This window comes from Perca flavescens, chromosome 22 (genome assembly GCF_004354835.1).
Source record: "Perca flavescens isolate YP-PL-M2 chromosome 22, PFLA_1.0, whole genome shotgun sequence".
Classification (NCBI taxonomy): Eukaryota; Metazoa; Chordata; class Actinopteri; order Perciformes; family Percidae; genus Perca; species Perca flavescens.
In genome coordinates this window covers 26,510,381-26,522,880 of record NC_041352.1, presented here as the reverse complement: position 1 = coordinate 26,522,880, position 12,500 = coordinate 26,510,381, and the positions used below count along the sequence as shown (strand labels likewise).

Genomic DNA, 12,500 nt, shown 5'->3' with positions numbered 1-12,500 from the left:
AGACTCTCTCTTATTTCCTCCCAGCTCCATGGACCAATCAGACTCTCTCTTATTTCCTCCCAGCTCCATGGACCAATCAGACTCTCTCTTATTTCCTCCCAGCTCCATGGACCAATCAGACTCTCTCTTATTTCCTCCCAGCTCCATGGACCAATCATCATGAGACTCATCTCCATCCCCGTGTGGGCGCTCCTCCCGTCCTTGCCCCGCCCTCTGCTCCGTCGCTGCTGCCTGGCAACCCTCCCGACCAATGGCAGACGCCTGGGCACAGAAGGCCCCGCCCCCCGGCCCGTGATTGGCCAGGACTCTGTGGAGGTGTCGGGCCACTCCTACCCCCGCGACGACTTCACCAACGTCACGCCGAAGGTCCTGGACAAAGTCGGCCGCAACCTCCACAACCAATCACATCACCCGCTGTGGCTGATCAAGGAGCGAATCAAAGCGCACTTCTACAGGTACGCAACGAGGGAAAGCTAGCCTATAGAGAGCCGAAGTCCCGCCCCCTTCTACTCCCGGTCCATGGGTCCTATCTTTTGAAAAAATATGAACGAGGGTCAATGGAGAGATAATAATTATTTTTTGATCCAGTTTGAATTGAGCCATGGATCACAAATATGATGTTCGTCAGTTTAAAACATTATTTTTCAACCGAAGAAAGTCTCCGTTTACTGTTAAACTGTTGAAGTATAAGACTGTGAAAATACTTCATGGATGACGTCTCTCTGAAGCTACGATGTCTGTCTGTGTATCGTACCTGTGTGTGTGTGTGTGTGTGTGTGTGTGTGTGTGTGTGTGTGTGTGTGTGTGTGTGTGTGTGTGTGTGTGTGTGTATTGTACCAGGATGTAACGTTACTCTAATGATCAGAGGATCTCTCTCGTTCTTTTGCTTCTCTGCTGAAAACACTTGACTGGATAAAACCCAGCAGTTAAGATAACGTTACATGTGTTGTGGAACAGAGCTAAGCTAGCTAGCTAGCGAGCAAACCGAGCATCAAGCTAGGTGACGTAGATTGTGTGAGACGGGAGATGTAGTCCACTGGGAGATGTAGTGCACTGGGAGATGTAGTCCACTGGGAGATGTAGTCCACTGGGAGATGTAGTCCACTGGGCGGTTTCACACTAAACTAAGCGGTACTACGACAAACCTACGGCTAACTGAGACTTTCTTCGGTTGAAAAATTATCTTTTAAATTGGCGAACATCATATTTGTAATCCATGGCTCAATTCAAACGGGATCAAAAAATAATTTGCCTCTTCCCCGTTCACTACCGTTCATATTTTTTCTGACTTAAGGTCCCATGAGGTCCACCGGAAGGGGCGGGACTTCGGCTTTCTATTCCCTCTGCACGCAATAGGATAGCTCTGCAACCAATCGGAGCAACGAAGAAGGTTAGCGGAGCTAGTTGGTAGATTAAACTTTAAACTCAGAACACATCTTCCCTTTTTAAAGAATGACTTCAGTGCCGTTCTTTGTTCTTTTCTCAAAGAAAAGCTGATCTCCAAGTCTTCCAGAAGACCTCTGTTCACCAGCAGCAGCCATAAGCCCCGCCCACCGACTCTGTACACGATGTGATTGGTGCCGCTAGGGTGCGTCTAGATTTCTAGGCTACCTGTAATTTGCAGCACGGCCCGAACTCCTTCATAAATAATCAGACCAATATGTTTGTCTAATGTTGACCAGTCGCCAGATCTCGTATGAAACGCATCCTATTCACACAATCCACACACCATACAATGCTCAACCTGTTAGTCACATCAACCTGGCAACCTCTAACCCTAAACCTGGCAACCTCTAACCCTAAACCTGGCAACCTCTAACCCAGTTGATCTCTGCGCAAACTTCGTGGAAAGTTCAGACCCGAAAGCGAGCCGATTTAAAAAAAAAAAAAAAAAAAAAAAAAAAAAAAAAAAAAAGCAGGTGAAGGTGGTGTTCCCGCAAATAAATCAAAATACAGCTGTAAATTTCAACATATTGGGAGGAACAATCTACATGCATCTTACCTCTAGTCAGATCGACAACCTCCACGCTTTTCGTGAGGTGTGTCGCGTTGAGGCACCATCGCGCAGAAGAGGCACATGAAAGGACACACGGGCGATTTCATCCTTCATCACGAAAGAACGGACCGAGGCAGAAAACGCGAAGCAAGCTGAACTCAAGATGGCCAATGTTGGTAGCACAGACTGACAGTACACTTAACAGTAACCAACCCGGTCAGGATTTTCAATACCAAATGTTGGCAGGTATGGTTTTACGTTTCCACGTGGCCGGCTATTTTCATAAACGGACATTTCAACCTCTCCGTTTTCAAAAATAACACACGGCACAGCTGTCAGTTTTCAGAAAAGTGTTCGTTTATATGTACCCATATATACTGTGTGTGTGTATATATATATATATATATATATATATATATATATATATATATATATATATATATATATATATGTCGTCAATAGGGTTGGGCATCGTTTGGATTTTAACGATTCTGATTCCAATCCTGATTCTTCCTTTCGATTCCGGTTCTTATCGATTCAGATTCTTTGAGGGGTGGAGTTGAAACCATAGACAGTATACAATGGACCAATAGACCCCGTGTCTCTGGACGGAGACCAGTGAAGGCTATTAGAAGCAGTTTTCCGGTGATCTCTTGCTTTACTGAGCAGCCTCCAACTGAGCTTGAAGACGTAGATGTGACGTGAGCAACGTGTCTGAAAGTGTGAAGTCTTCTGGTAGCTGTGCCGAGAGAAATCTCAATCATTCCCAATCTCACAGAGACGGAGAGTGTAGGTATATGTAAGGAGATAACATAGACACAGGCTAATTACTGATCACTAACATGCTAGTTAACTTTAGTAATTACTGATCACTAACATGCTAGTTAACATTAGTAATTAAACCTAAACAGATAATGGAAGTCCAAACTGCCTGTGAGCTTCTCCTGTACTATACGGTAATTCCTCTACTGTGTGACAGTAAGTCTCGTGGTTATGACCCAATCGTTAGCCTATTTTTATAAAAGCGTCTGCTACGGAGCCATAACGTGAGCTACAAGGTAATGGAGCCTTTTATACATTGTCGTGTTTCTTTAGAAATAAACAACGGACAAATAGAGTCTTTAAACGCTTCAGATGTAAAGTTATTCTCTGTCAAGTGACGTAAAAAAAAAATGGCGTTCAGTGTAATGCTAACAAGAGGTGATCGCTTCGTAGCAACAAAATGGCGCCATCGGAAGTTCGCGCTCTGAAGCGAAGCTAACCCCCTTGGTTGAAACGGGTCACATGCCTATTTTCACAAATAAGAGCAAAGTTTTATTTGATTCAACGGTGGTTTGCAATTTTACAGCTTTTTCAATGTAAAATAAAGCCACACTTAGAGCACCGCTTACTGTGCTACATGGCTGCAACACAACAAGCGCCTGGTCGCTACGGAAACCCAAACTTGCGCATGTTAAATTGGGAAGGGATGATCGGATTTGAAACCAAATCCTCCAAACGATTCCAAAACGATACCAATACAGAAACGATTCCGATTAGGAATCGGTTCTTGATGCCCAACCCTAGTCGTCAATGCAGTCAAGAGCACGCCAGACCTGTAGGTGGCGGTGTAAACGAGAAGCTCAAGCCCACGTTATAGCCAATCAGAATCCAGAAAATAGCAACAACAGCAACCAATCACTTCCTCTTTCTCTCTTTCTCTCTCGGCTGCCTAAACCTCCGTTTGTCTCAGTTTACGTGCAAACGAAGATTTCCAAAAGTCTCCACTCTGGCCGGAGGTTTTAGAAAGACTCGGTTTCAGAGGAGAATTCTCCGTTTGCGTGTAAACGAAGGGAAATGTCTCCATTTGTAAAAATAACCACGTACGTGTAAACAGGGTCTTAGTCGTACAACAGAGAACTCCGATTGGACAGATAGTCTAGCTAGCTGTCTGGATCACCTGACCCCACCTATAAGCTTTTTCTAGCTTCTTTGGGAATTCACTCTACCCATTTGATCTTGTACCCCAACTGTATTATTGTAATGTCTGAAGTGGTATTGTGAATAAATAAAGTAAACTAAGACTCTGTTTACACGTACGTGGCTATTATTACTAACGGAGACATTTCCCTTTGTTTGTGCACGAGTCTTTCTAAAAACTCCGGCCAGAGTGGAGATCTTCATTTACACCCAATTTTTTTTGTCACTTTTTTTTGAGTTTTTTTTTTCCCATTTTCTTTTTTTCAGCGTTTTTGTAGCTTTTTCCAACATTTGTCACTTTTTTTTTTTCAACGTTTTTTTGTCATAGTCCTGATATTGACCCGAGGACAACATATTTCGTTTTTTATTTTTTATATTATGTTTTTCTGATGTTTTTTTCCCACTTTTTCTAATATTTTTTGTCATTTTTTTCGATGTGTTTATCCAAACCTTTTGTCACTTTTTCCCCCAATATTTCTGTCACTTTTTGGCTTTTTTTTTTATTATGTTTTTGTCATTTTTGTTAAAATAAATTGTCACTTTTTCTGAATTTAATTTTTCTGATTTTTCTTTCTATTTTTTCCAAATTTCTTTTGTCACTTTTTTGGCGTTTTTTTTTTTTTTTTTTTTTATAATGTTTTTGTCACTTTTGTGAGAAAATTTCACTTTCTGATGTTTTTTACAAATTTTTTCAGCGTTTTTTTGTAGCTTTTTCCAACATTTGTCCCTTTTTTTCTCAACGTTCTTTTGTCATAGTCCTGATATTGACCCGAGGATAACATATTTCTGTGCTCTGTATATTTTGGAGCACAAACAGCTGACGGACTCTCTCCGCGGGCTCAAAGTGTCTTCAGGGACATTTCGGGAGTAAAAAATGTTGCTGCAGTGATGAACCTTTGTGCTGCCGGTTGTATTTCACATTTGCCATAAAAAAAAACAAACACACAGCATCAGCATCAGCAGCGAGCGCATTCGTAAGTCATTAAAAAGTCGGTGGCCGTGGTTTACGGCTCTGCCATTTCACAGGGAACATTGAACTTCACTCTTTACAGTACAGGAGCCTGAAAGCATCACGACGCCTAATTTTCTCTACGGCTACTTCATGTTGCTTTGCTGATGATTGGATCGGTTGTTTGGTCTCTAAAATGTCAGAAAATGGTGAAAATGTGGATCAGTGTTTTTACTCAAATGTCTCGTTTTGTCCACAACTCAAAGATATTCAGTTTCCTGTCCCAGAGGAGAGAAGAAACAAGAACAATAATCACGTTTCAAGAGCTGACATCACACAAGTTTTACTTTTCCTTCGTTAAAAAAAAAAAAAAAAAAAAAAAAAAACATTAAACCAATAAAGGGTAATTTAAAGGCTCTGACCCCCAACCGACCGGTCAGCCTCCCCGAGTTGGTCCATAAAGTTCCTCAGAACACACCGGCAGCTGATTGGACGAACGCGTCACGTGGGTCTGGCTGCTCCCGGATTCTACAACCAGGCATAATTTCGGCTTGTTCAGAATACGATCTCGTATTGGACTAAAATAGTTCACCGAAACATGTTTCTGAAAACATTTTAAGCGAGGAAATAGGCTGTGCAGTTTCTGAATCTGTCTTCATTTCGGATCGACAAAATTGATTGATTGATTGATTTCTGTATTAATACAATAAAACAGTAATCCAAAGGATAACACGCTAAAGTAAAATACTTATTTCCAGCACGGTCCTTGGTGTTTCACATGTAAAACAATATACAAAAAGCAAACAAACCATTATAGAAAGACATACAATATGGAGGAGGAAGTTAAAAAAAATAAAAACATCACGTAAAAAAAACAAACTAAATGGAAAAAAAAAAAAAATGCTACAAAAACACCAATTTATCAATAGATATTCACCTTGTTCCAATTAAAAAATGCTTTACCTGTGTTTTAAAAAATCCTTCGTGTTGATAGGAGTTTTGTAGCAGTAGGCTAACTATTCCATGCCATGATACCAGAGTAAAGGTCAGTTTAAAAGATTTTCGTCAGATTTTGAGAGACTCACGCTTCAACGACGTGTTAAAGAGAGATCTCGTAGACTTTGACGTAACACCTGAGAGATGGACTGAACACTGTCTCGGTATCGTGACCAATGGAGAACAAGCCTCTACCAGGGTAGAGCATATGACCAAGAGTCCGTACCCGATCCGTTCCACCTGCACGATCTGTTCTGCGCATGCGCTGTTGTACGAGGATTTACGACACTACCCGATCTGTTCCACGCTAGCCTCCACCGGGAAGCTAACGTTAGTTTAGCTAATAGCTAATTCGGCTAACCGCTAGGTGATTATAGAGGTCTGCCGTTAGCCTCCACAGGCAAGCTAATGTTAGTTTAGCTAACAAATATTCGGCTAACCGCTAGCTGAGACGGCGTGTAATAACTTCAAAAGACCCTCAAAATAAAACTTGAAAATAAACGTTAACAGATATAACTTTACTTGTGCTCATTTAAAATACAGTCACTCAACACTTGTTGTTATTGTTATTATTGTAAAGTCTTAAAGCTGCTGTAGGTAAGATTGTGAAGATCCAGGACTTTGCCAACAAATTTGAACATCGACAAACTTCTCAGACCCTCCCCCCTTTCTGCTGAAGCCCAAACCGTCTCCTAAGCCCCGCCCACACTAAGGGAGTTTGACAGAACTGCCTATAGGCATGTCAGACAACATTTTCAATAACTAAACACTAACACAATGTTAACTTTACTCACCAACAGTAAAACGATGCTAACTAGCAGGCTAGCGTTAGCCATTTCAGCATCATATCAGACCAACCACTGTGCTAACGTTACTATCATCGTCACCAACGTAGCTTTGTGGACTTCTGACTACTAATAACCATGTGAAAGATAAATCATTTATGGTAATTAAGTTACCTGTCGAGAAGAAATGTGCTCACGCCACCTCTGAAAAGCCACTCCAATATTCACCCGAGTTTTGGGAAACTTTTCTGCAGCTCGTGCGCGTTTAAGGGGGAGGGGAGAACGCAATATATGTGTGTGCCTTCCTGAGCAGTGATTGACAAGTAGACAGACCCCGCCCCCTGTGGCCCTGATTGGATAAAATCAACCGGGAGCGGTGGAATTTTGCCAATCGCAGTACAGGCTGTAGGTGGTCCCATAGGAGCTGGATTTTTTTTTATGTTACATAAGTCATGTAGTTCTACTGGAACATAGGGTCAGTTTCAGCAAATATGAAAGAAAGTTAGTTTTATAAGACTTACCTACTGCACCTTTAATGTAGCTGTAGCCTGCTTCTCCCATTAAGTTTGACTTAACGTTGTTTTAATTTTAGACTGAATCTAGCTGTCGGCTAGCGGTAAGCCAAATTAGCTGTTAGCTAAACTAACGTTAGCTTCCCGGTGGAGGCTAAGCGTGGAACAGATCGGGCAGGTCGTTAAACAGTATCATCATCAGCGCATGAGTGAACATCTTGCGCATGTGCAGAACGGATCGTGTATGTGGAACAGATCGGGTACTGACACCAAGACAGGAACCGAAAGAAACTGAGGGAGAGACGTCCTCGCTCAGCTAATGGGAACTAATATTAGAGGTGCACCGATAGACCGGCCGGTGACCGGAATTGACCTTTCGCAAAAGCCACGCCCCCTAGTTATTGTTAATACACCCATCAAACTGTTGAGAACCAGACACATAGCCGTGGCTGGGCTGAGCTCCATACCTGTTGGTATAAGTGATTGGTTTTGGAGTAATGCAGCAGACCTACAGTACAGGCCAAAAGTTTGGACACACCTTCTCATTCAATACGTTTCCTTTTTCTTTTCATGACTATCTACATTGTAGATTCTCTCTGAAGGCATCAAAACTATGAATGAACACATATGGAATTATGTACTCAACAAAAAAGTGTGAAATAACTGAAAACATGTCTTATATTTTAGATTCTTCAAAGTAGCCACCCTTTACTTTTTTATTAATAAGGGAAATAATTCCACTAATTAACCCTGACAAAGCACACCTGTGAAGGTAAAACCATTTCAGGTGACTACCTCATGAAGCTCATTGAGAGAACACCAAGGGTTTGCAGAGTTATCAAAAAATGCAAAGGGTGGCTACTTTGAAGAATCTAAAATATAAGACATGTTTTCAGTTATTTCACACGTTTTTGTTGAGTACATAACTCCATATGTGTTCATTCATAGTTTTGATGCCTTCAGTGAGAATCTACAATGTAAATAGTCATGAAAATAAAAAGGAAACGCATTGAATGAGAAGGTGTGTCCAGACTTTTGGCCTGTACTGTATATCCTGCAGGGCACGACAGAAAGTGCTGCAATATGCAGTGGAGGGATGTGTTCAATGACCCTCAACCTCTTGCTGAATTATCTGTGTCGATAGCAACGTGTGCTTGACAGGCTAACAGCTATCAGGCTGCCTGAATTTCCTACAGAATAATAAAGTATCTCATGTTCTAACTTTACTACTTTCGATAATAACGCTATATAGAACCACAACTGTTAACTTAAGTCCAGTTTTACAGATTGTAACTGTTATATGTACTTAGCTACTTAAACTACTTATTGATAATTGATATAAGTTAGCTCGCTAGCTTTACTTAGCTTGGAGCAGACATATGTAGCTATGCTTACTAATCTTCGAGGCATTTAGCTGTGAGTGGGGTCTCCCACACCGCTTAATCCATTGTCGGCATCTTTCCGCTTGGGTCTTGGGCTTTGGAAAGGCGAAAAAAAACGACCCCTCCCTCTAAACTTTTGGGGTACCTGGTGTCAGACTTGCAGGTGCCGTAGGCGCATCGTTTCACCATCTTGCTGAAATCGCAACGTTTGACGGGGGTCCTTCTCCTTAGTTACAGTTGCTGTGGTAGGATTGGACGAGGACCCTTCGAGGGCGGGGTTTTGCGAACGGTCAATTGTCTGGTTTTCACGTGCTCGGCTGTGACTGGCAACCGGCAGGTCAGTCTGACATATGCCGACTTTATAGTTATACGAGTTACACTTCTCAAGTTATTCGCTATTCGCTATTCTCCCACATGTAGGCAACCTGGTGGATTAACCTGCAACATGTCAGCTGTTTGGGGATTCTTCAGCGTGTGTGCAGAAGATAACAAGTTTGTATTATGCAACACCTGCAAGGAGAAAGTAGGGCGTGGAGCGACGACACCAAAAACCCCAAATCACATTTTTGTTAGTGTGATATTGGATGTGAAAAGAAGGAAATGGTTCTAACATTTCTCTTTAGATGTGTGGGACTGACCCACACCAGGAGTCATTTATATCGTTCTATTTCATAGTGATCCATTATCTGTTCAACAACATGTTCTATTAAAGAAAAGATAGATAGTGTGTGCTGTAAAGTGGTTAGAAATTTTTTTATCGGAATCGGCTAAAATCTGTATCGGCCAGCCTAACTCAATTAAAATCAGAAATCGGAATCGGCCTAGAATGTTGTAATCGTTGCATCTCTAATATGTGATAATATGTGAAAAGCGCCACGCATTGTCATTCATGACAGAAGCATGCCAAGAGGGCATCAGCTGTAAAATGCATCGTCACAGTTGTAGATTCTCTTGTTTGTGTCACTGGCAAAAAAAGTGTCCAAAAAGTAACCACAAAATGTTGAAATTTCGACCCGGAAAAACAATAAGTTGCACAACACAAGGGTTAGGAAGCCTCTTAAAAATGCATCGCCATGGTTGTAGATGGTTTGTGTCAGTCTCCGTCAGCATCTCTCTCCATCTGTCCACAGTGCTTACGTTGGTCGCTGGGGCAACCCGCTCTTCTCCGTCCATGACAACCTGAGTCCCGTGGTTACTGTGGAGCAGAACTTCGACAGGTCAGTCACTGATTGGTTGACTGGTAGAGGGCTGCCCGGGTAGCTCCTCTGGTAGAGGGGCGCCTGGGTAGCTCAGCTGGTAGAGGGGCGCCTGGGTAGCTCAGCTGGTAGAGGCTCAGTCCTCAACGTGTTTGAGTGTATGAATCCTGGCTCTCGCTCTCTGAAGTGAGTCCTTGTCTCTGATTTTGATTGACAGCTTGCTGATCCCGCCCGGCCACCCCAGCAGGAAGCGAGGAGATAACTACTACCTGAACAGGTGAGTGACACCGCTCAAAACCCCCACAATGCATCTGTCTTTGCCTCCTGTTTGCACCGTAGACTTCTCGCTTGATTGGTTACCTCAGTAAACAGTTTAGCGGCTGCTACTAACGATTATTTTCATTGTTGATTTAATCTGTGGATTATTTTCTGAATTAATGGATCAGTTGTTTGGTCTCTAAAATCATTTTTTTTGTCGCTTGTTTAAATGTTTGTGACTTTCCCATGTTTTTTGGAGCTGATTTCTGAAAACTTTTAGGCCTTTTATAAACCGATATTTCAACTTTCTTTCTTGAAATATTACATATTTCCTTCTTGAAACATTCTGACTTTTTTTTTCCCTGAAATATTTCAACTTAATTTTTAAATTTTTTCAGGACTTTTCAAAACAGATATTTCAGCTTCTTTTCCCCTAAAATATTACATCTTTCTCCGTTGCAATATGACTCATTTTAACCGATGCTAATGATGTGGACATTAAAACCGGCCCAAACTGGTTTCTGGGTGTTCAGGAGACTGATGCTGCGCGCCCACACCTCGGCCCACCAGAGGGAGCTGGTGAGCTCCGGGCTGGACGCCTTCTTATTGGCCGGAGACGTTTACAGGCGGGATGAGATCGATGCCAGTCACTACCCCGTCTTCCACCAGATGGAGGGGGTCCGACTCTTCTCCAACCACCAGGTAGGACTCCCAAAAAGCAAGTCTAAACCACTGGTTCTCCAGCTTTTTTCAATAATGTTCCCCCTTTGAACAGTGTTTTTTTAGCCATTTACCCCCTAACCAGCACGAATCATTTTTGGTAGAAATAAAAAGTCTCTATAAAAAAGGAAAAATACAGCGATGTCAGCAATAGAGGACGAAAAATTCAAATAAGCAAAAAACTTCAAAAAAAAAAAAAAAAAGACAAAACTTGTTGAAAAAAGTAAGGAAGAAGGGCAAGAAAAGCTCAAAACAAACGACAAAACCTTCAAACAAAGTTGACAAAATTCAAAAACAGCGACAAAAACTTTGAACAAAGCAACAAACTAGGAGAGAAAAAGACAGTAGAAGATAACTACAGCCTTGGAACTGAGTTTGTCTCTCAGCTGTTCTCTGTGTAACGTGAGTTTGTCTCTCAGCTGTTCTCTGTGTAACGTGAGTTTGTCTCTCAGCTGTTCTCTGTGTAACGTGAGTTTGTCTCTCAACTATTCTCTGTAAAGCCTGAGTTTGTCTCTCAGCTGTTCTTTGTGTAACGTGAGTTTGTCTCTCAGCTGTTCTCTGTGTAACGTGAGTTTGTCTCTCAGCTGTTCTTTGTGTAACGAGAGTTTGTCTCTCAGCTGTTCTCTGTGTAACGTGAGTTTGTCTCTCAGCTGTTCTCTGTGTAACATGAGTTTGTCTCTCAGCTGTTCTCTGTGTAACAAGAGTTTGTCTCTCAGCTGTTCTCTGTGTAACGTGAGTTTGTCTCTCAGCTGTTCTCTGTGTAACGTGAGTTTGTCTCTCAGCTGTTCTCTGTGTAACGTGAGTTTGTCTCTCAGCTGTTCTCTGTTTGTCTCTCAGCTGTTCTCTGTGTAACGTGAGTTTGTCTCTCAGCTGTTCTCTGTGTAACGTGAGTTTGTCTCTCAGCTGTTCTCGGAGGTGCAGCACGGCGAGGATCTGTCGCTGTTCGAGGCGGGCGGGCGGCGAACGCCTCAGAAACAGGAAGCTCACTCTCTGGAGGCCGTGAAGCTGCTCGAGTTCAACCTGAAGCAGACGCTGACTCGACTCGTCACGCACCTGTTCGGAGAAGGTGAGACGCGTTCTTCTCTTTCATCTCATCTCCTCTTTCATCTCCTCTCCTCTCTGCTTTCATCTCCTCTCCTCTTTCATCTCCTCTCCTCTTTCATCTCATCTCCTCTTTCATCTCCTCTCCTCTCCTCTTTCATCTCCTCTCCTCTTTCATCTCTTCTCCTCTTTCATCTCATCTCCTCTTTCATCTCCTCTCCTCTCCTCTTTCATCTCCTCTCCTCTCCTCTTTCATCTCCTCTCCTCTTTCATCTCTTCTCCTCTTTCATCTCATCTCCTCTTTCATCTCCTCTCCTCTTTCATCTCCTCTCCTCTCCTCTTTCATCTCATCTCCTCTTTCATCTCCTCTCCTCTCTTCTTTCATCTCCTCTCCTCTTTCATCGTCATCGTAAAAAAGTTGTAATATTTAAAAAAATAAGTGGTGAAAAAAAGGTAATATTTCAAGATTTTTCTTTTTTTTTTCAAAAGTTGTTAAAGTCCTCCCTTCCTCCCTTCCTTCCTTCCTTCCTTCCTTCCTTCCTTTTGTCCTTCCTTTCTTCCTTCCTTTCTTCCTCCCTTCCTTCCTTCCTACCTTTTTTCTTTCCTTCTGTACTTCCTCCCTTCCTACTTTCCTTCCTTCCTTCTGTCCTTCCTTCCTTCCTTCCTTTCATATTTCCTTCCTACCTTCCTACCTTCCTTCCTTCTT

The 12,500-nt window shown here is 42.3% G+C and overlaps 1 protein-coding gene across 5 annotated transcripts in view; it reads left to right on the top strand.

Annotated features, from left to right (window-relative positions):
* The window catches only part of fars2 (phenylalanyl-tRNA synthetase 2, mitochondrial), a 163,691-nt gene that overhangs the window by 36,916 nt on the left and 114,275 nt on the right, over positions 1-12,500 (top strand). For all 5 annotated transcript variants that reach the window (XM_028569384.1, XM_028569383.1, XM_028569386.1 and 2 more), the window contains 5 exons: positions 142-455; positions 9,710-9,796; positions 9,993-10,052; positions 10,567-10,735; positions 11,657-11,819. In XM_028569384.1, the coding sequence (XP_028425185.1) occupies positions 160-455; positions 9,710-9,796; positions 9,993-10,052; positions 10,567-10,735; positions 11,657-11,819 (775 nt within the window). In that variant the 5' untranslated portion in view covers positions 142-159. The remainder of the gene's footprint in view (positions 1-141; positions 456-9,709; positions 9,797-9,992; positions 10,053-10,566; positions 10,736-11,656; positions 11,820-12,500) is intronic.